The sequence below is a fragment of the Felis catus genome, chromosome A1 (genome assembly GCF_018350175.1).
Source record: "Felis catus isolate Fca126 chromosome A1, F.catus_Fca126_mat1.0, whole genome shotgun sequence".
NCBI classification, from domain to species: domain Eukaryota; kingdom Metazoa; phylum Chordata; class Mammalia; order Carnivora; family Felidae; genus Felis; species Felis catus.
Genome location: NC_058368.1, coordinates 68,853,346 through 68,878,815, shown reverse-complemented (window position 1 = coordinate 68,878,815; position 25,470 = coordinate 68,853,346). Strand labels below are relative to the sequence as shown.

Here is a 25,470-nt window from a genome sequence, read left to right as displayed (position 1 = left end):
AAGGGAGGGCATGCGCAGTAACGTGTTTTTCTAGGCGAGGTTAAGAGTTTACGCTCACCAGTCCTCATGTGCCTCTCCTGTGCGGGAGCACATGTTTGCAAGTTGGTTGGCTGGGGTTAGGGTGACGGTCAGCCTGTGATTACAGAGTGGGAAACAGCCAACTGGTTCTCACTGAGAAATAGGACATCCACGGTCTTTCCGGCACATGCGTTAAACCAACAGAGTTAAACACCCCTAATTAGTTATATCCAGCCTTTGTGAACTCAGTGCCTAGTATTTCTCTTCCAGTACACTCTGGTTCTTAGGCCAATATCTCTACACAAATTGTGAAGTGGGGACCAGTGAGTTTGGGAGCACATATGACCAAGGCGAGATGTGGACAAGAATCATTCAGACCTCAAATTTGACATGAAGGAAAAAGGGGAGCCTTTTCTCAGAGGAGAAATTTTTTCCTCCCCAGCGGGTGATAGGGTCTGAATGAACCGAATCGAAATACAGCCAGTTTTCCGGCTCAGCTTTTACAGTTTCTCTGTGGCAATTCACAAACCACTGGATACGTAATGCTGTACTAAAAGGAATTTAAGCCTGTCAGGTTAATTACACAATATTAGGTACGAAAACAAACAGTGCAACACAAAACATAGCTACATCATTATTTGCAGTAAATGTTAACTCTAAATAAGTGCAACCTGTCCATAAATGCTGGCTAGAAACTAATTAAAAAAATAAAATTTGATGGATAAACATGAAAAAAAAATTCTCACCGAGAATTTTTTTTTTAAATATCAGCACTCATTTAGAGTTTGGGATTTGTGAAAGAAAGCTTTAAAAGGAGCAAACCTGATTGGCTGTGGCTGTTGCTGCGAAGGGGACACTTGTTGCAGGAGTTGTTGCTGCAGAGACAGTGGCTGACGTAGCGCTGTGCATCATGGGTACTTTCAGGAGGGGTACCATGGGAGCAATGAACAGGAGGGTGTAGCATTATGGTAATAGAAGTGGTATTTTGGCATGGTGAATATCAGAGCAGCAAGCCATCATGGGTTAAACCAGCAGATGGCATGCAATCACAATGCAAAGCAAGGAAGCATGGGAGAGAAATAAAAAAGGGAAAATAGCTTATTACAAGTACAATTAAAGGAAGTTTTAAAACATAATCAGTGATTCCCAGAAAGGCCAAAGCGGATCACTTTGGTTGATGTATTCATAAACATTTTACTTCTAACAATAGATCATTCCCAATCCAGCGTCTGTGGTTGTTACGTACTAATGGTCTCCTCTAAAAAAGCGACATGTAATGTCCAATGAAGTAAGGGTATACGATATTCATTTTTGTCATTCTAAAACATCCAAGGCTCAACGTGTAGGCCCAGTTTGGGGTAGGACATCCTTTGGAGTTCATTGTGGTGGGACGGAAATTTTTTGTCAATTTGGGGCTGCTTTTTTGCACTGAAATTGCTGGAGGTTGTGGGGTTTTGGGGGGTTAATAAATGGTAGAGCAAAAACTCGAGGCCTTGGTGTTAATTCTAACACAGTTGCTGTGAAACAGCCCGGGAAATTTGGCCAATGTTTATTTCTCTTTATTCTAAATGGGACGAATCCGCGTGTCCTAAAGACGGACTTTTGTACCAAGGCACTGGATGTGTAGGGATAACGATGGATTATTAAAATTTAACATCTAAGGGAGTGCTAAGGTACAAATCATCATCACAAATAAGTCAACACTTAAAATTAAAAAAGCGATAATAAAGCAAAGCAGTTCAGACATTGGTTTTCAAAATACATCCATTCATAATTGTTAAAAATAAATACTTCTGGGAAACTCTGATAACTCTAACACACAGCAAAGAGGAGATAAAGGCACACCACTATGAAACTTTAAAACACTGATGAAATTAGCCTGCCTTTCTGATAAAGTAAGCTTTTCTTTTTCTTATGCTAAACCATATAAACTATAAAGAGAAACAGAATACAGATCATTAAAAAAGCAATACTTGTGGTTTTATGTTTTGTAGTGGTTGCTCTGCTGTTCTGGTCACATTGAAATGGTCATTTTCTTCAAGTTACAAGTACATTTAAAAAAAAAAAACCTATACATTAACTCTAAAGCCAAATAAGCCTTCAGATCTACCATTTCCTCAAGCATTTCTACCATCTTGGAAATAAATTTCAAGCAAGTGAAGGTACTGTACACAATATAAAAGACACATAAAAAAAGGTTGAAACCTACCAATACTGGTAGCGGGTGTCATGCACAAAACTGACCCTGCATGTCATGCAATGGCAGGTGGAAAAAGTGAATAAAGGGAAAGAAACAGGTTAGCGGTTTAGAGTTAACATTCAAAGTGAGATTGAAGCACAACCAGAAATCAGTAGGGTTAGTTAACACAGTCTCTTAGAGTTACTCACATTTTTAGTACAGACACAAATATATCTGACTTAGTGGAAGCCAATATTACTCAAAGCTCACTCTTTACTTTTCACACTTCTTATTCACATCCATCGAAATGATTCTTATAAGAATGACATGTGACAATGCTACAGTGTCCTTCCTCTAAGACCTCAAGGTATTTTACAGACAATATCAAGGTCATCCTCTAAGGTAGGAAGTAGGTATTTTACAGATGAAAAATCTGAGGCATAGTAACTACTCCAAGGTCATGCATAGTGTGAGTCAAGGGTAAGGCTCAAAATAGAATTCTATTCCTAAATCCAGGTCAGGTTTTGTATTTACTAGATTACGCTGACCTTACTGCATTAAAACTGTGCTTGTTTCGTGTCAAAAACAATGTGAAAATAAAAGCAGTAATTAAGATTCCATATCCTCCAAATCAAATGCTCACAGGTCATGTGAATTTGGGATTATTGCTCCTAAGCCCTACAGTTTAGGAAGACTGACATTCTGGTGACAGAATGACCTCGATGTGTATGTGATCTGTTTTCTGCTACGAGATTCATCGTTATAAAGAAGTGGTGCTGGCAACAAAGCTTGAATATCGTAGAGGCAAAATAGTGCAGAACTGGGGCTGAGTTAGGACCAGGGCTAGCGATTTTGTCATGGCTACTAGTCGGTGATCTCTGAGGGAGACCTTTGGCAAAACTAGGAAATCAGGTTGGCCTCCAGGTGGAGAGAGGGAGGGAAGATTTCATTCCTTCCAGGGGAATAGCTGCCTTCTCTGGGGGTGGTCTTATTAATGTGCTTGAATCAGAAAACTCTGACCATGAAGAGAAATGTGTGTTGTAGAGTACCGAAAAAAATGAATGACCTACTTCCGGTTGAGTTCCTTAGACTAAAAATCAAGGTAATATAATATAAGATACCTGAAGGTTGGGGTCATGTAGGTGACAGAACATTCGTTTGTAATGAATAAAGGAAAATTCTTTTTAACGAATGGATGTACACACTTAGGGTTTTAGAACTGTCTTCTGAGATACTAGGCGAAGAATCTGAGATGTGAAGGCCTTTATTCTCTCTGCCAAACTGTTCACACCTGACGGGTACTTTCTGCCTGATGTACATTTTGGTCAGGCTAACATTAACTAGTCAGGAAAAGAAGCTATTTAACTGGGCTTTTAATGGATTCTTCAGCAAACACGTGCTAATATGTCTGATTTAGCACACACACATACACACACACACGCACATCTCAAAATTCTGTTGACGACAGGATTCTTTCTCCTTCTCTTTCTCTCACCCTATCTTTCTAATCTTCATAACCGAACTTCTGAAAAGTTACCTGCACAATAATTTTCACTTCCTCGACCCCACATATTCTTCAATCTTTTCCACTTTGGCTTTCATTTTCATGTCTTCCCTCCAACTGCTAATGTCACCAAGAACTCTGTATTTGTGCAATCAGTAGGAACTCTTCCACTTTCATCTGACTTCCTGAGTCTTGGTAACATTTGGCACTCAGCCCCTCCCTCCATAATAAACTAGTCTTTTCCCTTGGATTTTCTGATAACCCAGACACACATGTGCACGCACACACACACACACACACATACTCTATATCTCTATGTGCTGGAGTTTTTCAGGACTCACTTCTGGCTCCTTTTCACCTACTCTATGCTTTTTCCAGGCATCATTCAATTCATGATAACCATTCAACCCGGGATTTAAATACTGTCTATGAGCTCAAGGCTTCCACATTTATGCATCTGCCTTCCCTCTTGAAATTCCCTGCTCCGGCTCACCCAAAAGCCAAAGCAATCCTGCTTCTAAAATGCATCTTGCATTTGTCCGTCTGTGCATCCTTACTGCCACTTCTCCGGTCCTGATCGCCATTGTCTCCAGGCTTGGCCCTGTAATGATGTCCTCACTGGTCTTCCTGCTTGCCTTCCTGTCTCCTGCCTAATCCAGTCTGCACTCTGCTGTCAGAGTAAACCTTTCTAAATACAGGTCTGTTCGCTTCTCCGCTGGAAACAATTCACTGCCTTCTCATTGCTTTTAGGATAAAGGTCCCCTAGGGTCCAGTGTCTATCTCCCTGGCTTGTTCTATACCCCTCTCTGGAGGCTGGCACTGTGACCCGGGCAGATTAGTCTATCATTTCTTTGAACCGAACACATCGCACTTTTGTCCTACTTTTGGGCTTCCCACAAGCTGTCCCCTCTGCCTGGAATTATCTTCGCCCTACTCTTTTCATCTTCCAGGTCTCAAGGCACATGTCACTTCTTTAGAAAACTGTTCAATTGCTCTTTTACCTACCTCCACATGCCATTTAAATCAGTTTTCTATTTTCAAGCGTATTGAACTCTACTTTTTCATTCATAGGATTTATAAAACATTTAAGTTACATATTTATATGGGCATTTCTTGAAGATCCATCTCTCCTCCTCTGCTGTTAACTCTGGGAGGGCAGCGTTCATTGTCTGTCTAGGTCTTTGGGGCACACGGTAGGTGGACGGTCGGTTGAATGGGTGTTCTCTGCCATTAGTGAGTGCAGTGGGATCGACCTTTTCCTAAAATGTATGTACCCACTTTGTAAATGATTTCATTTCAGAGTGAACCATGGCTGGATTCAAAGTTAGGCCCATAAAAATTCTGTTGCATTCCCATGTGGAGGGGTTTTCTTGGAGGGCTTTCTTGTGTCACGGATGCGAATGTCACTGGGTTGAAAACCATCTACAGCAGCTCCAGCAGCCACACTGAGCCGGGATCGAATGTGTCACTTCAGCTTCAGTTCAGGATGTGGTTGAAATGCTCAACCAAATTAATTTCATGAGCCTCTCTTTCTCTCTGTGTGCTCTACAAACGATATGAATATTGGGAACAAATAGCTTTTGCTCTGCGTGGCTGTCTTACTCAGTGCCAGATTCTGGTTCTCCTCTTCTTTTCCGCCCTTGCACCCTCCTCCTGCCCCTTAAATACTTTATGCTGCAGCTAAAACGGATAACTTGCTCTTCCTCGAATATGCTCTCCCCAACCTAGGCTGTCTCCCCTGCCTGGGATGCTCTTCCTCCGCTGGGAAAACGTTCCTTTCAAAGTCCTGAGCAAATTTCTTCTCCTTTGGAGAGTTCTTTCCTTCTCAGGATCCTTTGTCACCACCACCCACTGCATATGCTGATGGCCCTAATGCATTGCCTCTTGCTGCCCTCTCAAATAGCTTTGCTCATGCCCCAAGGGGCCCTTAACGCTCTGCATTGTATTGATTTTTGCCTCTTCGTTGTATTCTCGTTACTGGATCTGGAACCCAGAACTTACTATGTGTTCAAGAACTGAATTAAGTGGGACAAATAGATTCTGCTGTGGTGGTACAGATACAGTTTCCACTGAATGCTGACAAATCTTTCACCAAGGTGTGTGATAACCTTACATAACATTATGGTTTCTGATCATTAGGCAATATTTGTGCTAACACTTTTCCTTGTTCTGGTTATTCTGTACATCCAGTACAATGAAATACATCAAGGAAAGAGTCGGTGGGTCGTTTTGTTCTGACCGGCTGAGGCATTTCACGAAGGCACTAACTCTCTCAACAAAGACTTCTCAACTATTCTCTGCTTTGGTTGCAGAAATATTCCAACTCTAGAATCTGTGAGTTAGGGTTCTCTGGATATTTCCATTAATTATATTTTCCACTTTGCAGCATAGACACAGCCTCGGTTTTTCCATCTGCAAAATGCCAATAATTACGCCTGCTGCTGCCAGAATGATCTTGAAGAATAATGAGAAAATGCCTATAAGAACACTTAGAGTAACTCAGAATAAACCTGTCAGAGAAATGCCAAGAATTATTACCCTGCTATTTTTGTAAGTGTGTGTGGTTTTTGCTGCTTTCCTAACATAGCAAAGAAAAAGTATAGCTCCTAGATTAAAATAATCCCTATCAAAAAAAAAAAAAAAGGGAGAAAAGGAAAAGTCCTACCCACCACAAACGTGCTAGGGCACCAACCAAGGTGATAATTATGTTAGCATGGTTTGGGAGAGGAATCCCATATTTTGCATGATATTTTACATTACTATCTCCACAGTCTGGAGGAAGAATTCCTAAAATCCAAATTCATACTGTGTCATTGGGAGAGTTCTAGTAACATATCAAAAACCTCACTATGGGTGACAGATGGTAGGTAGACATACTGTGGTGATCATTTCACAGTGTATACAAATATCAGATCATTATGTTGTACACCTGAAACTGATATAGTGTTCCATGTCAATGATACCTCAGTGGGGGAAAAAAAAAAGAAATAAAAGTTAGGGATCTTAAAAAAAAACAACCCCCAAAATTCCACTATGAATGACTTTTCGGTAAAGGGTGGCCTCCAGGAGAACACGAAATGCTTTTTGTTTCATATTGGATAGATATTAATATAAAGTATTTATAGAAAAATCAAAATCTGTCATGTTAAAAATAATGGGCCCACCCATCTGCCAAGTTACAAAACTTATTTTTGAACATCATCACTTAATTTGCAGACGTTTAAGACAACAGTGATTAACAATGATCATTATCATTACCATTTTAAAATTAAGTTGAAAATGTGGTTTATGAGAAAGAAAGCCTGAAATAAAAGCTAGAGCCAAGATAAACACTAAAATTTCTGTTCTGGGTTTAAGTGGGGAAAGATTACACTAACTGCCTTTTGAGAAAATTATTTTCTCTTTCATCATTTAAGAAAAACATGTGAAAACTTCTTAGAAGTTGATATACCATTTCAGAGCACGAGAGCCACATGGTTGTTCACTATGATATTGATATCATGTTACAGATGGAAACACTTGTAATTCACAGAATTAAGTGGGCTAGGACCCACTTTTCGGCTCCCAAAGTGCACACAATTGAGGGTTGCCGGACACACGGACAGTTTTTAAACAATCCAGCAGGGGGCAGAAGTACTCAAGCACAGCAACCAGTACAGCCTATCGCTCCTCGATATAATCATTTCATCAGCAATAATCAGGTCACTGCATAAAGGATGTTATCCATTCTTGCTTTGGAAGTCTTTAAATGGTTTCCAGGTGAAACATTTTTAAGTGAGGGTTCTTTCAGTGATTTAATAGAGCAGTCATTATTGGATTGAAGTGTTAAATATGAGTTAAGAGGCCTTCACATTTTTACACGACTAAGTTCCAGGGTTTCAAAGGCATTCTCAGGAAATTGTTCTGAAATTATTACCCAGTCTCCAGAAACAGACTTGTCCTTTTATGTTTTACCCCTCTGTACATTCTTCCCTGATTTTTTTCTCTTCAAATATCTAGTGACGAGGTCTATAAAATAAGACGCTTCTAGAAATCCTACGAGACCTCGAGGTAAGTTTACCTACTAGTTATTATTTTACAAACATGTTATATCTAGTGGATTACAATGACAAGTCCTGCTGTGCTATCCCTGCACTGAAATGTCACTAGTTAAGGTTGTGATAGAACCTTAAGTACAATAAGTCCCAATAAGTACTGATATAGAAACTCACTCCACAGGTCTATGAATCTACTTAAGAGAAAAGCGGAAGTAAAATAGGAAAACTAAACACTAAGAACCATTTTCCTCACATAACTTACATCTTTACTGTAATAAATATTGTTAAAAAGTTGACAATTCATTTCAAAGTGTAACTTTTACACAAAGAATACCACAGAAATAGCGATTCTACTCCCTCCCACGTTAATTCCTGATATGCTACAGGATTTAAAGAAATGGAAAATAAACCCAAAAAGTCCAACCATGTGGATTAGGACCAACAAGCTCTTTTGGATAAAAACTGTTGTTCATCTATATTTACCTTCAAGTCACTATCATGGGATGAAAATTTTGACTTCCGAACTAAGAACTCAATGGACCGTCTTCTCACAAAAGCCTAAGTTACTCTCTGATTCTTCTTCTTCGTTTTTTTTTTTTTTTTTAAACAGTAGGAGGAGACTTTATTTATTTTGAGGACATTATCCCTGCTTCTAACACAGACTAAAAAGTCAATACCATGGTCAATATATGATGACTTTGTGTTCGTATATGGTGTGTGTAGGTCTGGGGTCAGGGAGGTGGGTACAAAAAGGAGGAGGGTTGACATGCTTCGCACTTCTGCTTCTTCACTTTTATCTGATGTTTTATGTCTGCCGAGCTGTAAGGGAGAACTCTGTGACTCCACATACGGAAGCCGGGTGGTGTCATGTCCCGGTACGTCGGACCGGTCACGGGGAAGCTAGGTGCTGGGTCCTTGTCTCATTAGCTGTGCCACCTTGGGAAGTCACCTCACATTTAGGGGGCCTCAGTTTTCTCATCTGTAAAACGATCGACTGGATGAGGAGATCACTAAGAATCCTTTAAACTTCGAGATTCTGTGATTAATAGAATTCATCTTTTAGTGGAATGATACAGTTAATGGACCTGAGCAGCTAAGACTATCAGGCATTGGCTCAGAAACTGCGAGTAAGAGCCCTATCTATTTGTGCACTTGGTGAAGCTGAGAACGATGGAGAAAGAGAGAGAATGGATGTAAAATATGAGAAGAAGATCGCTTTAATTTGAACAGCCTTGGTTTTTTGTTTAGTGCTCTGAATAGGAATAGGGAGAAAAAAAAGGTTAGTATTTACTGGAATTGCTATTTTTAGGTCATTCAGGGTTAATGACAAATCTGAACTGTCACACATAAAAAGGCCCTACTGACATAAACAATTTTACACAGCATGTGCAGATACAAGAAACCAAGAGGCCTAACTGACCGCTCTTTGCGTCTCATGGGTTCAGTCTGTCACTCAACTCTCTAAAATATTTGGCTTTAGAAACCTGACAGTCTTTCGCTATCATCCAAGCAAAGTAAACGTATCTAGCTAGCTAGGACAATGATGAGCTTCAGGCTGTACTGACTGTACCTTTACAAGCAAACTAGATGCCACCGAACAGCTTTGAGGGATGAGGAGAAAGCACATGACCGGAAGGGCACACGGACACGGGACTTGGAGCTGTCAGGGCACGTACCTGTTGGAATAAACGCCGTGTGTTGCTGCAGCTGGGCGCTGGTGAGAGCCTGCTGGTAGTGCAGCACGCTGGGATTGAACACCGTGCTGGCACCGTTGTTTTTTTCAAGTGCTTGTCTCTTTGGTAAAGGATGAAGAGCACCGGGGGGAAAGGCCTATGAGGAAAGAATCGGATAGGACATGTATAACTCAAAGTAACCACACCTTCCGTGTCCACAGAGATCATCAAGTCCAACATTCTCTTTCAAAATGACAGCTAAGGAGATGCCTCTGCCATGCACCTTAATTTAAACAGCGGCAATGTCGAATGAGTGAGAATTTGTTATTGAGAGCGGAAGCATGATTTCTGTAACCCAAAACGGTAGCATCTCAACTAAGGAAAAGAAAAACTATCAAGCAACACCAAAATAAATAAATAAATAAATAAATAAATAAATAAATAAATAAATAAATAAATAAATAAGTAAATAATAATAATAAAAAAATAAAAAATGACTTCAGCTTTTAAAACGAGTTAAACTATTCTAAGGGGGGAAAGAAGCATTTGTGTTATTATTAATACCTATTCTCTTCGTTAACTAAACGGCAATTTCTTGGATTTAAAGGTTAATAAGAATTATAATGCGCATTTTTCCGAGGCAAGTAATTTAAATTTGCTTCACTCTTTTGGAAAAGGTATTAAAATTTGTTAGGATTAATTTATTTCACATATTACGTATGAAAATGAGATGGCTAAACACCTTATTTTTTTTCCATTAATTAATAATAATGATCATTTGCAACCAATTTTTACAAGTAATACAAATCTCAGATGGTTCTCTGAAAAGCTACATGCAAAGCGAAAGGTGAAAGGTCAAAGTACCAGGTCTACAGATGCTTCGAGAGGTCGCTTCATTGCTTTGGCAGTCGACTGAGTCTTTTAATAACAGGCAGCGAGCACATGATGGCAGTGGGCCAATGGGATTCAAGCGAATTAACATACAGGTAAACAGCAAGCAGAGGTGCATCATGGGAACGGCATTGCATTGTGGATAGGTGAGAAGGAAAAAAATATTCTGAATGCAATATACAACGTACAAAACACTAGGCATGCACAACAACAAAAATGTTCTCTAAAGAAATGAATATTACACCTTAAATTAGTATTGAAGCAAAAATGCATCTACTATACCTTAGTTAAAAGCATATAAGAGAGTAAAATATAGATGTTTGAAATTCAGGAAAGTTAATTAAAACAGCAGCTTGCATACACACCATAAGCATTTTTTATATTGCTTCAGAAAAAAAATGCAAAACTTTCAAGGGCCATAGGATTGATGAACTTCTGATAAGTTAGTTTTCAAACGTAAAATAACGAATGTACTAAGTGGAAGATCCAAGTGAAAAAAAGATATTATCTTTAACGTTCAGAAAAATAATTGTCAATGAAGATCTAGCCTAACAAAATGAAGTGGCAAACTGAGACAAAAAATTCAGGCAAAAAAATATTCAAACACAAGATTATTTGGGCAAAACTGTTTGGGTTTGGATCTTAATTTTTTGTCTGAATCATGTGGATAATTGTCTCAATTCTTCTCTTCACTCTGCTAGCATGGATCTGGCAACACGGAATAAGGTTCCAAACTTAACAAGTTTTGAATTTGAGTAGTAAGTTTGTCAAATTTCCCACTCTCATCCCATTGTACTGTTTCTAATGACTAACTTATCATCCATTCTGTGTTTTCCACTACATTTGAAATTATAATTCAATTTATCTCAAACAACTTACCGGATTATGCTAAGAAAATACCCTTTAAAAAGGTATTTAGTGCTCTCAGGTATCAGAATAATCTCTATTTAATAATTCTATTTGTAATTTCAGCTATAATCAGTGACCAACCCAGTTAATGAGAAGTGGAACTCGTGGCTAGAACAAGTTACAACAGCTAAAAAGAGCAAACAGCTAAAAAAAAAATAGCCAAGGACTGCTTGAAATATTAGATGTAAAATAATATTTTTAACTTATAACCATATTTGGGGGCAGACTGTCTCATTTAAGCAGCTGAAATAATAACAAATATTGATCGATTTAGACCACGGTGAAAAAATGTTCCTATTCCTGGATCATTGCTGTAAAAAATGGAAAATTCTATGATGGAATTCTGTGAAAATAAAAATAAAATAAAAGGAGTAGCTCCAATGCAAATAAAAAATGAAATACCCCTTTTTCAATGGGTAGCACAATAGGTAAATCCCTAAGGTTTGTGTAATCAATACAAAACGTTGATATTCTAAAGTTCTGAGCTGGAACCATGGCATTTGCAATAATATGAGGTACTACTAAGCTCTCAAAATGGGAAACAGTTAATGATATTTTCCTCTGCAGATAGAGGTCTTTTCATCATCATTTGATGATTCGAGATCAAAAGTATAGAGGTGCCAGGAGGTAAAGACGGGCAAGGTAGGCAGAAAGAAAGTGGGTGAGGAAAGGATTGAAGGCAGAGAAGAGATTTAGAATGTCCAACAGAGAAATGTTTGGGAAGGCAGTCTTAATAGAGGCCATCAAATAATATAAAATGAGTGTTCTGGAAGTAGAATTACAACATTTTTAAAACCCAGAAAGCCTCACAATAAGAAAGCTTCTTTGTACTGGATATTCTTTCTTCAGACGGAAGTTCCCCATTATGTAACTTCCATGACACCACATTATTTAAGATCTTCAGTTGCTGCAGAGTCTTGACACTGCTTGATAATGCATTTCTTTAAGCTTAAATTCGTCTGTGCTAACTGTATAACGCTGCACAGCCCGTTCTCACAACGTGCACCGAGAACACAAACTCAGAATCAGTTTGGTCTCAACGTTCTGGACTCAGTTCTTCTCTTCCCTTTTCCAGTCCTTGGGAGTTCCAAAGCAAGTCTACTGTTGGGTTGATTTTGTCTGCTATGCTAACTGGAAGAGTGATCATGTCTCCAAAGGATGGCATTTATGAATGAAATTTTGATTGAACAAAGCATCATTCAATGACGTCTCCGAGTAGAAGAAGAAATAATAAACATGTCTCCCTAGGATCCTCACCTGGAAGGTTAATGCTCTTTTTTTTCTGATCTTAGACTGATGAAAGTTCATGTCCACAGAAATCAGAAGAACCTAGGAATGTGAGGACACTGAGAGCTCTAAACTGAGCCGGCCAGCATCTCCTTTTTTCCCACTGCATACTGTGAGTTATCTTTCCTAGACACAAATATTGTGCCTTTTCCTTTTTTTTTAAGTTTATATTTATTTATAAATAAATAAAACATCTCCCAGACAGGCTCTGCACTGTCAGCGCAGAGCCCGATGTGAGGTTCCAACTCACGAACCGTGAGACCGTGACCTGAGCCAAAGTCAAAAGTCGGACGCTTAACCGACTGAGCCACCCAGGCGCCCCATATCATGTCTTGTCAAGGAAACAGTAAGTTTTCAAAGGTTGGGCATACATATTAGTATCTTGCACACCTCATGCTTTGAAGCACATGCGTAGAATAAAGCTTAAAAAAATCTGTATGGATTAATAACCACGTTAAAGTATGGCTTTGTAACACAGAGATACTCTGAGGCAGAAGAATGACTTGACTGCTGTCATATGTTTACCTACATTGAAAGGTCTTCAGGCTTAGACTAGACTTTAGAGATCACCAAGCATGGCTGGTCTTAGAAGCTTCCTTAGGTACCTAAGCAGAGAAAGAAGTTCTTTATTTGGGCCTCTACTATGTGCCGGACACTTGGCATCCATTCCTGCTGGCCTCAACAACGTTTTGGACCCTCTGCCCTTTCTGGACCACCTGCAGGTTTGTGTACATCCAGCCAGATATTTCCTTCTCTGGATCAAAGAACAACTCAACCGCGAGTCAAGGCACTCAAACCAAGGGCCCGTGCCAGGCATTGTGGGCGAAGACCAACTCTGAGGAGTCAGAAAACCCCGGTGACAATAATCAGAGCTGCTGCCTTCTTGTGGAAGAAAGGGATGTAGACAAATAGGATGGAATTCAAAGTTCCTGTACATGTTTTCTTGAACGGTTGAAGCTTATCTAGCTGACGGCAGCTGGCCCCGTTTCCTTTCACAAAACAGGACTCTCCCATGTAGCCCCATGTTGTAGGATTGTGAAGAAAGACGGCTTGCTTAAAGATCACATACCCTTTGTGTGAAAATTACCAGAGAGACGCTCTGTCTGCCTTGTTTTCACATTTAAAAAAATTCTGGTGAGGATGAGGCCCACGTTTTAAGACGTATTATGAAAGAATAAGGCTCTAAAGGAAATAAATGTCTCCTTTTCTGGAATCAAAGCTTTAAATGTGTTTCAGGGTCCAATTAATCAAAAGAAGGGGAAATCCCTGGACAATAATACAAATTGCATTACAGAAATTCTTTGTGTTCAGATATGGAGCCCAGGTGAATGGAATATTAAGATCTTCTGACTGCAATCATCACTCTCATTTGTTCTTTTAAGTAAGGAAATAAAATAAGAGGGTTTTTTTTTTCCCGTGTGTTGGGCAATCTTGTTCCTAGAGTAAGAATACTTTGACTTTACCCAACTGCATCTCAGTGGGTTCACATGAGCCTCTCACTTCAACTAAAAAGACACGACAGACTCAATAATTTTCATGTCATTGTCAGAAAGAAGCTGGCTTTTCTTCTGAAACTACATTCCTTTGGCTTGTCTTTGACGATGTTGCAAGATCCCCTGAAATATCAGAACTCCAAATTTGGGTACAGTATAACTATCTGGGAAAATACGGTAACTACATATACTGACATCCACTGCAATACCTCTATGCATCTTGGTAAGTGTGATGTGAAAATGCGCAGAAGGGCACGCGGAAGTGCACACAGAGAAGGAGTCTTGACTTTAAAATACCAAGCTGAGGAAGGATGTGTTTGTGTAAATGCCTATTTCTTCTCTTATCCCCACCAGCCCAAGTCACCTACCATTGACATAGAGTGGCTGCATTGTTCCTTCAGTGACTGAAGTATAGATAGATAGATAGATAGATAGTGGACATTACAATTGCTGCTTCTAATAAACAGCCAGATACAGTCAAGGCTCAGATAAATTCAGGGCTTAGCCCTAAGGTCACTATTACTACCAGTGGCTTGTTGTATCAACAGGTATTTGAGATAGAGGGACTAATTTTTTCATACTCCCAGAACCTCGTCGCCTACCCCAGTGGCCAGAGATGGCTGTTGTGACCCAGGCTGAGCCAATCATAGCACGCTCGTACTCTAACCATGAAGACAGCCCCCAAAATGACCTTTCATTGCTTTTTTAGTTTTTCTAATTAGAACTGCTGTAGTAGATACTGTTTTCTCTCTTGTGGAAAGACATAAGAATGTATCCCTATAGGTGTCTGGCCGTGGTCAATGTTGCATTGGAGAACTTGGTCTTAGAAAACAGAGTTGATACACCAAGAGAGGCAGAAAAGAGAAAAAAAGAGAGACCTACTGTTTTTCTAGTTTCTGGATGCAGGCATCCTGATCTCTGTTTTACTTCTACTCCCTTTGGGGGGCACCGCACAAAGTCCAAAGTTTTTATTTCAGCTACTTCGGTTGGGTTTTTGTCTCCTGCAACCACAGTCCTCAGAGGAAAAACTGTGTTCTTTGGGCCTAACTGTCAATACACCGATTAGGATAAATTGGGGCTGGCCTAAAACAATGATTGCAACGAAAACAGTTTTACTTCTTTTTTTTTTTTTTTAAGTTTTTTATTTATTTTTGAGAGACAGGAGGGGGCAGAAAGAGAGAGATTGGGAGAGAGAGAATCCCAGGCAGGCTCCGCACTGCCATCCCAAGCCCGAAGTGGGGCTCAATCCCAGAAACCATGAGGTCATGACCTGAGCTGAAATCAAGAGTCAGATGCTTAACCATCTGAGCCACCCAGGCTTTCACTTCTTATAGGATGAGATCTTCACTAAGAGGATGGGAAGACAGATTCCACATAGGAGGAAGGTAGGAAAGACCTCACTTGCTCACTAGAAGAGTTCCTTTTCCATCAGCATTAAGTAACCAATTTACTCTCCTCCCCACGCCCACCCCCATTCGGTTCCCAATTACAATCAGTTTTGCAAACTGCTCTTTTACTAGAACAAAAGAGAGGGAGAATTTCTCTATATTGTACGACAGACTCTCTCTCTTGTGGTTGCATACAGCTGTGCATATATATAGAAACTCACACATTCAGAAAAATCACTGTTCTGTCCGGGGACATAAGACTAAGAAGATGTGAGGCAAAAGCACCAAAGCCTCAGAGACTCTGAGGAGAAACCGTGGGAGAGGGAGGACCAGTGCTCAAGCCTCTTGGGAACAGGATCCGATCGGAAGGGTCTCTGTGACCACACACCGCGCCCTACGCGGTCATCACGTGAGGGCAGGCTCTGTGCTCTTCTCTCTGTATCCCTGGCACTCACAGGGCCAGGCCTTTAAAAACATTTGTGGGAAGAATGTTGAATAATAGGAGCTTTTTACGTGTAACAGCTACGCTTGCATTTTGATCAGTTATCCAAGTGTGAGGTGGCAGTCGCTAGTCAGAATACTGTTTTATTAAAGTATACCTTTCATCTCTGAAGCCCCGTCTGTCTTTTCCGAGGGAGCACTGGCCACCCGAGTCTTTCGTTCCCCGCTGGGACCCATTATGCATTTCCATCATCACGGAAAGGAATGCTGCTCTCACTAAACTCCAAGCTCCTTGAGGGTAAGGAAGCCCACTTAATGTGTGTATGCTCCCAGCAAGTGTCTGCTGCATGGCAGGTCTCATTAAATGTTTTGGGGGCGCCTGGGTGGCTCAGTTGGTTAAGCGTCGGACTTCGGCTCAGGTCACGATCTCGCGGTTCCTGGACCTCGGGCTCTGTCTGTGCTGACAGCTCAGAGCCTGGAGCCTGCTTCTGTGTCTCCCTCTCTCTTTCTCTGTCCCTCCTCTGCCTGTGCTCTGTCTCTCTCTCTCAAAAATAAATAAACGTTAAAAAAAACTTAAATGTTTTCAATGAATGAGTGAATGCGCAGTGTCTATCATATATTAAAGTGAGCTTCTGATAAGCCGGAGACCTCATGTTAAAACAAATTAACTAGAAATTTCTACAGCCTAGTGTGATGGTTCTCATGCTGCACAGGAGAATCCCATGAGAGTTTCCAAAAAAAAAAAAAAAAAAAAAAAACGGCCACCGCCCAGGCCACACCCAGACAAATTAAATAAGAAACTTTGGGGGAAAGGACCAGTGTTGAAATCTTTTAAGACCCCTCAGGTAATTCCAAACATAGCCACGTTTGAGAACCAGTGTTCCAGGCAGGTGCTTGCCAACTGTTAATGTGGATACAACCCCTCCTGAGCATATTTTAGAATTAGAATTCTGATCCCAAAGGTCTGGGGTGGGGCCTGAGAGTCTGGAGCTGTAACAGCTCCCCAGCCATGATGATGATGATGATGATGATGATGATGATGGTGAGGAGGAAGAGTGGAGAGGAGGAGCAGGAGGAGGTGGCAGAGACAGCTGGTCTCTAAGGGACAGTACAGTGACTCAGGGACTCCAGGCTGTGTTACCCGCCCCCACCCCCCACCCCCACCCCCTTTTAAAGCACCAGTCAGTGCAGCTCCATTTTCATCTGTTTCGTGACTGGCTGCTCTGCAGACAATTGCATTTACGGGGGAGGGGGGGGGGAATAGTTTGAAGGACGGGGTGGGGCGGGGGGAACAGGAGTAGGAAGAGCCCGTCACCGGTCACCTGTTGCTAGCCTCCCCGCCCCCAGGGCCGCGCAGCGCTCAGCCGCATTTCCCACCGCTAAGCTCTGGAGCCCACCTTCCCGCCGGCGCCGGCCACGGAGCCCGCTCCCAGGAGGAGTCCAGGCCAGCGCAGGCCGGACTCACAGCAGGACGGGCCCCGGGGCGGGGCGCTGACGCCTCGCCGGGGTTCCCTGCGCCCGAGGGATTTACTTATTGTGCTGAAGGAGGGAAGGAGGGGGAAACAAAACAAAACAAAACAAAACGGGGGGGGGAAACAACAACAGAACTTAGGCAGCGGAGCAGCAGGAATAGCAGCCTTCCCTAGGTCCCGATCGTTTGGGAGAGCGTCTGAATCCCGCGGGGAAAGCGCCGCCCGGCGCCCAGGGCTCCCGGGCGGAGGAAGGTGCGCGGCGGGCGCGCCTCACTTACCATGACTGTGGCCGCGGCCGCGGCTGCCTGGGCGGCCACCGCCGCTTGGTTGGCTTGGTGCTGCGCAGCTTTGATTTTGGCCTGCAAGTGTGCAGGAGGGTGAAAATATTTGCATTTCTCCCTCATGCAACGCCCCTTTATGTAATCCATACAAACGGTTACGGTGTTGTCGTTTGTGTCGATCATGGTGCTGTCTGCGGGGTGTGCAAAGCGGCAGTCGGTCTCTCCCCGGGCACAGTTTCCTCGCTGGAACTCCCTGCATACCTAGGACACGGGGGAGAAGCAGACGATGCAGAAGAGAGGCTGATGGCCGCCGGGAACTACCTCTGCGAGCGCAGCCATTTAGGTTGAAAAAAACAAAAAAGGAATAAATGCTTTTCCTTTCTTTTAATGGGGGCTTTCGTGCCATTTCACTAGAAATTTGTTGTGCAGAGCTCAAGTAACCAGAGTCCCTGACAAACTAATTTGAGTTTTGCTTCGCCCTCTTTGCTGGGGTGGGACTCTGTTGAGAAAATAAGTCAAAATGCGCAGTTTTCGCTAAAATAACAAAAATCAACAAAGCCTCCATTTGTCCCTGGGCTAGTGTATATACATCTCTAATAATTAGGACATAATATATGTATTTAACGACATATAGTATATTAATTTGGACATCTGTAAGCACATCCAAATCTTTTCCTACTCTGACAACCCTGGGATGCCATAGTTTTTTGGTTGTTTTTTTGTTTTTTTGTTTTTGCACGGAGGGATAGTTTCCTCACAGGTCAAGCCACCAGGTCACAGCTGTACAACTCCAGAAGGGATTGGGGGAAACAAGCTTGTTCCTTCTCGGAGGATGGCAAGTGGGTGGGGTGAATCTGAATACTCCTGTTTTCCCCTAGGACACCCGGGCTCTAAAAAGATAACTTAGGCTTATAATCATAAGTCAGAACAATCGAGGCTGAGACGTTGAAACTTGCATTTAAAATCACTCTATTATTATTTTTGATGGCACCGGAAGAAGATAAAAAACAAAGAAAAGACAAAAAGGAGAGAAATATGGGAAGAAGGGGGAAGAAATAAGTGGAGGGAAGGAGGAAGAGAGTTCCAAGTACTCATGTGTTGTTGCTATTGCTTTTTTGGTCCTTAATCCTTAGTTACCCTAAATGCTCCATCACCTAAGAATTCCGATGCATCAAGAGTTTATTGTATAAAGAAAATTTTCTTTAGAATTTAAAGCGCATTCTTGATTCTGCCCTGAATATCGATAATATAAGATGACATGACTGACCTATAGACATAACACTTAGGTTTATAAATATCATTAGCAGGACAGAACTACGAGTAAAACTGTAAGTTATTTTCTTTTTAGGCTCTAATTCCAAAGCCAGTAAGCGGTGGTTGGCATCTCGGCCATCAGTGACGTTTGTTATATGAAGGGTCACTGATGTGACAGTCAAGCTTTGTGACAGTCAAACTTACTTGGGAAATACAGTTTCACCGACCAGTGGCCAAGAGGGTTTGAAGGGTAAACAGAGAAGTCGCAAGATTGCTCATCATTTCCTCCTGCTTTGGATATAAGCCAATATTCCGATCTTTAGTTCATAAAATGTACAAATAAAAACTACTAAGATGTTCCCATCAATTCCGAGTAAGCCTTCCTCTCTAAATGGAATCCTCCAGTCTGAGACCACATCAGAGGTACAGACCAGCCGTCAAACATTTACCAAGGGTCGCCGTGTGCAGGACAAGCCGGCTTCATTCCTGGCTTGAAATGAACTGCATGAAGACCTGCTAAAGTCGTTGTAAATTATTTTTCTATGTCTTTGTCTACCAGTCCTGTTGGGGAGGACAATTTGTTCCCAATTCAGCTGATTTAATTTGTTTTCTAAACCACACAGTCACGAACTGAACACTCCATGGGTCCAGCAGGTGGAGCCCCAAACACTTGTCTAGACCATGAAAGGTCTGCTCTATATTCACAGGGGCAGGCTAGATCAAAACAGCAGTGTTAGGGTCTTTAGTCTTTTCGTTTTGGGATTCATATGCTCCAGAGTGAAGCTGATACCAGGCAGCAACATTGTATTGCCCTCAAGATTTATTGGGTAAATATTTAAGCAAATGCACATTGAAAGAACATCTTCCAGTGATCCAACGTAAAGCACCGTGTACATCCTAACCATACATATATCACCTAACAACTTAAATAGGTAATGGAATTAAAGGAGCTCTTTAAAAAATCTATCAGAATCTTTACACTAGTGCATAAAGTGCTCTATTAAATATCACAGGATATAGTAGCTAAGATAAATCCTCTTACTCTGATTAAAGAGAAATTTTACCCAGTAAGGGTTGGCTTGACTCACGACTTAAGAATCATCTTCTATAATTATATGAACGTGTTTTCTTGACTTTTACCGAACACTTGAACTTAAGTTAATGAAAATATCTCAATCAATACTTAATACACCCAGCTTCCAGTTCCCCTGTTTACCAACAGTACAACCAGGGCTGATATTCTGGAACGTTCCAATATAACCATATTAGCTCTTAAAATATTGAAATGTGATCATACCAAATGGTCAATAGTCATAGTTCCACTTACCCCTACCCCTGTCCCCAGGTGTTTCAAATTCTTCTGATTTGGCCATTCTCAGACCTTTCCAGGAGCCATGAAAGGTTAATGCCAGCACAGCTGGAGGCCTTCAGGAGCCATCTCTATGGCCTACACAGTGATTGATTCAGTGTTCCACTGGTTGTTAAATATTTTGCCCCTGAACACACATTCCAAACAGCTGAATTTTGTTTGTGCTAAACTAATTTTTATCCTACAGACTAATTTCCTTTATAACTCTGCCTTAAATTGAAACCACAGAATTACGAATGCATGGCTTTTAGATGAATGTGTGTGTGTGTGTGTGCGTGCGCATGGCTGTTTTGCAAGACTGAATTAATATCTTATAAGCATTCACTTACACAGAAGTACACTTCTACCCCAGATGCATCTCAAACCACAAATATAATGAAGTACCTCCAGTTTGTCAGTCCTGAGAAGTTTCTGAGTTGCAGTTGAGCCCGGGACAGTGACGGGTGGACTTCCGGGAACAATAACGGGTGTGGTGGGTAGAATTTCCGTTGGGACTAACCCAACTCCAGGGGTTACAGGTGCTAAGTAAGGAGCAAAGCTAATCGCCGTATTTGTCCCTATTGCGGGACCTACAGGAAAAGTGGGCTGTTAAAGGAAGACAACACAGGACAAAGATTTCTTTAGAATAAAACTTTAAAAAATCACCAGTAAGTGTCATTTGAGCAAAACTTACTCACCATACACAAGACCCTTTGTGTTACTTGCGTAAATCGATGCTGGCCTGTGAAAGTTCATTAGATTGCCTGTTTTGTTTTGCTTAAAAAAAATAATATCCATGTATATCCTCTCTTCCTAAAACCGTACAAAAACATGCGAGCACATTATAGAAACCTAATTACAGGGAACGGATTAAATTTTTATTCCTATGAAAGTTTTCTCAAGAAAAAACAATAATTCTCACTGTCATTGCTCATCATTCCAAACAGTGAATGTTATAACAAGAAGGGGGTAAACCTATGGAAAACTGACTCCTAATCTTTGATTTCTCCTCCTTGCATCTGAAAAAAGGACAGGAGGAAAGAAAAACCTTGATTAGAGCCTGATTTTCAAGTTGATCGAGTACATACATTCTCAAAAATTGGGGATTATCTGGGACTGTATTTGCTCTGATTCAGCATCATGTTCCCACATTCTGTCACTAGCCTGTATGTAGTGTTCATATGGACCTGCTGTTTCTCGGTCCAGTTCAACTGTGTCTAGATCTAACCTTCCCTGCCTAAAAGGTTGGATGAGAGAACATGAACTTTTTAATTGGCCAATTTTTCAACTGGTCACTAAAAGTTGGTTTGGTTTCCTAGGTTAAAATCAATGCAGCAGTGATAAAGGCATACCATACTTCATTTAAACTTCTCGATCGCTACACTCCTTGTCCAGAGATAAGAAAGAACTGCGGTAGGGGGTTGATGGGATGCTAATTTTTAAAAGCCCCACCTAAAAATATGCTTTCCAGAAAGGAAATAATGTAAGAGAACAATAAAGTTTGCTTCACTTTTCTAGAACCAATGTTAAAAGTGTAAGACGCTAAAGATTTTTGTTAGGATGAATTTTACACTAAATTGTCCCTGAACGGTTTTATTGGTTGGTTGGCTTTTTAGCTAGTTGGTGACTTTTACCCTCTTTATTTTTAGGAGCAGTTTGCAGATATTTGCAATCACGTGTTAATGTAGTTTTCTAATAACCAAACTGTGCTCTCGGCCATGTCACGCTACCCCTCTATTTATATATTGTGAGTAACATTCTTGTTTTCTATTTACGGCTCTGAATGAGTTGTTGAACATATGGGAAAAATAACAATCTATGTTTATTATTAAACAAATTTTTTGTTGACAGCAATAACGGAAAAATACCTCTTATGGATGCTCATGTTAGAAAACAGTGAATTACTGATAGTTTGTTCAAGGAGTTCTCAGAGGTTCTGGAGGTCTTTAGCGAAGTGGCTGGGGGCTGTGAGAGGTGATTCTAATGGCCTGCGAGCGCTGTTATAGCCCTCCCACGAGGAGCTCTTAGATCTTTATGGCTCAGACATCAAATTCACTTTGGGACAGGGTTGCAACATGAGGTCTCAACATGGGAAATAGATGGCAGTTACGATTTTTTTTTCTCCCAAATTTTATATGTGTATGTTTTCCATTTTCAACCCATTGAGCCATAATTACAGAAAGTTGCGGTTTTCAGTAACTATAGTTTTTATGAGTTAGAGCCATTGAAAAAAAGCCAAGTGATTTAAATGGTATGACTATCTAATGTTAGAATTAAAAAAAAATCAACTCTGAAAGGTCATATATCACAACAGATCAGGGATTCAAAGAACCAGCTAAATCAGAAATGCCTGAGGGGAATTTCATAAATAGAAATATCGCCAGACTCGATAGGTCTAGGCAGGGACCCTGAAATTTGCATTAAAAAAAACTTACTATGTGATCTGATGTGTGGCCCAGTTTGGGGACCACTGTCATAGATGGAGAGTGAAAATAGGTATTAAAACACTTGTACTGAATGTGTAATTTAACACAGAGACCATTATCAAAGTAAACATTTAAAGAAAACAGCCCTCCCCCACAGGCCCGTTTTTGATTTTCTGCAGCAGCAAATTCCCAACCCTCCCTCTTGTGGATCATTTGAAGCCAGGGTCAGTGTGGTGACATAAATACAGGTTGTACCTTGACTGTCGGTGGGATGTCAGAACCTCAAAACTCATTTCCTGAAACCTTTTTGGATATCAATAAATCTATTAAAATCAGAAAAATTTTGCTTTCCAAAATGTAAATTACTTGTTCATCTAATTTAATGATCTAAAATGAATGTTGCAGGGGCGCCTGGGTGGCAGTCGGTTAAGCGTCCGACTTCGGCTCAGGTCGTGATCTCACAGTTTGTGGGTTCAGGCCCTGCGTCGGGCTCTGTGCTAACAGCTCAGGCCTGGAGCCTGCTTCAGATTCTGTGTCTCCCTCTCTCTCTGCCCCTCCCCTGCTCATGCTCTCTCTCTCTCTCTCTCTGTCTGTCTCAAAAGTAAACATTAAAAAAAAAAAACTTAAAATGAATGTTGCAGTTTACTGATGATAGCTGTCACATAGCTCAGAGAGAGTATTATTTCAAAACAAAAACACAAATTTTAGACCGAGAGTGATCTGGATTCAAATCCCGAGCTCTGCCAGTGAACTGTTATCCTAGGCAGTGAATTAACCTCTCTGAGCTTTAGTTCTCTCAAGGAAGTAAAACCAGTTGACTTGAAAAGTTGGGCTGAACAAAGTGCTACCTCTTCCCCACTTCCCATGGTCAGAACTCAGCAAATAGCAGGTGTCACGGGTAGAGTAAAAATTGGTATTAATAAAGTTTTCCCCCCAAAATCATCCACTGATTCTATAACACGCACATAATCAGCATGGCGATATAATAATAGAGGTATAAACTCTTATTTAATGTTAGCAAATGTTTTCTCCTTTTTGAAATATGGGCTGGGGAAAATACCTGTTTTCTTTCATGTGAAGCTGACAGTTAAAAGTTGATAGGACAGATTCAATGAGATATTTTCTCTTTTTTTAATACAGTGTTTTTGATTGAAGGTGATTAGTAAAAAAAAAAATAGTTATAGTCATTCTCAGAGACGGGCACTCCATTATTATTGTTGACAGTGCTGCCTTACGCATACATAGGAGCCGCTGTTTCCAAAGCACTGTCACACACACTGTCTTCTTTAACCTTCTCGTTATCCGTGAGGAGCAAGTGTGGCATCACAGTAGGTGGAAGCAGGTCGGACTATAGACTCAATAGATCACCCAAGGTCAATGCTGCTGAGGCAAAGCACTCAGGACTCCTGACTCCCAGTCTGGGGCTATTTCCATTCTTCTGCACTCCCTAGATTTTTTTTTTTTTTTTTTTTTTGGTAATTTCTTAAAACAGAAAAGGGGAGAAAAAAAACCCCGGCCGCCCAGATGTGTTTGAGTGTAAAGCCAGAGCCTTGGCGGGGAGCCCTGTCCCACAGTCAGCCGGTGCCTTCTCCAGACGGGAGGGTGAGGCTGCTCTGAACAGCAGTGCCGCTGCCCTGGAAGAGTGGATCTCAGATCCCGGATTCAAATGAAAACTCCCCAGGTAGAGTCCGGGCTGACACCGCGTCCTCGCGTCTGAATTCAGTGCTTTGCTGCAGCTGAGAAAAGAGAGAGGTGGCATCTCCAGATGATTCCGTTCTGCACACCACCAGCTAGAGCCCCGGGGGAGTCGGCCCCGTGCTCTGTGCAGAACGGCTGCTGCCAGGCTGTCTGAGATGGGATCCATTTGGTCCCCGGCATCGCTCAGAACGAGTGGCCGCCAGAGAGGCCAGAAGACCAGAGCTACAGAGTCTCGTGGGAGAAAATGGCTTCTGAAATGCTGGCTTTGCTGTTTCTAACCTCTGTTCTTTACTTCACGCTCCCGTGTTTCTCTCTCCTTAGTGTTTCACACGCTGGTCTTCTTGTTCAGTGCACTATACCAGTAGATCCAGGTTCCAAGATCCTCTCTCTCTCTCTCTCTCTCTCTCTCTCTCTCTCTCTCTCACACACACACACACACACACACACACACACACACTCAGCACGCGTTCTTTGATATTTTGTAGTGGCAAGGAAGGATCAGTGCTGAGCAGTAATGACTAAGTGGCCTGGGGTGTTTTATGGTTCTAAAATTTAGTCAATTGACTTTTTAAAACAGGAGCGTGAGAGTTCATACATTTAGAAAGCTTTCACTTCAAAGGGTAGGTATTTGGCACTCAAACTGAAAGGCTTAAAACATGGCATCCCTTAAGCCTCCTCTCTTTACTTCCAGAAGCATCTCTGGAGGGCAGAATACTCAATGCAAGACCTTGTCCCCAAGGACTGGGTTGTATAGGCTTTTAAATCTCTATCTTCCCCCACCCCCATTTCTTTTTCTTTTCTTTTTTTTTTTAAATTGAGGTAATACCGACATACAACATTCTATTAGTTTAGGGTATACAACACAATGATTTGATATTTGTATATATTGTGAAATGATCGCCACAGTAAGTCATTAACATCCATCGCCATATGTAGCTGCAGAATTTTTTTCTTGTGATGAGAACGTTTAAGATTTGTTCTCTTAGCAACTTTCAACTATGTAATACAGTATTCTTAGCTGTAGTCCCCGTGCTGAATAGTACGTCCTCACGAATTTCTTTCTTTTCTAATAACTGGAAGTTTGTACTTTTGACCCCCTTTACCCATTTTGCCAGTTCCTCTCCTCTGCCTCTGGCAACCAGCAATCTATCTGTATCTATGAGCTTGTTTT

General features: G+C 41.3%; 1 protein-coding gene across 6 annotated transcripts in view; it reads right to left on the bottom strand.

Annotated features, from left to right (window-relative positions):
* Window positions 1-25,470, bottom strand: part of MBNL2 (muscleblind like splicing regulator 2) — a 158,607-nt gene that overhangs the window by 25,215 nt on the left and 107,922 nt on the right. Inside the window, exons 4-9 of one of the 6 annotated variants that reach the window (XM_011280623.4) lie at window positions 20,581-20,781; window positions 17,571-17,834; window positions 10,276-10,329; window positions 9,415-9,568; window positions 2,228-2,263; window positions 841-935 (exon numbers count right to left, since the gene is read on the bottom strand). In XM_011280623.4, the coding sequence (XP_011278925.1) occupies window positions 841-935; window positions 2,228-2,263; window positions 9,415-9,568; window positions 10,276-10,329; window positions 17,571-17,834; window positions 20,581-20,781 (804 nt within the window). The remainder of the gene's footprint in view (window positions 1-840; window positions 936-2,227; window positions 2,264-9,414; window positions 9,569-10,275; window positions 10,330-17,570; window positions 17,835-20,580; window positions 20,782-25,470) is intronic. The other 5 variants (XM_011280633.4, XM_011280635.4, XM_011280630.4 and 2 more) reach the window with 5 other exon arrangements.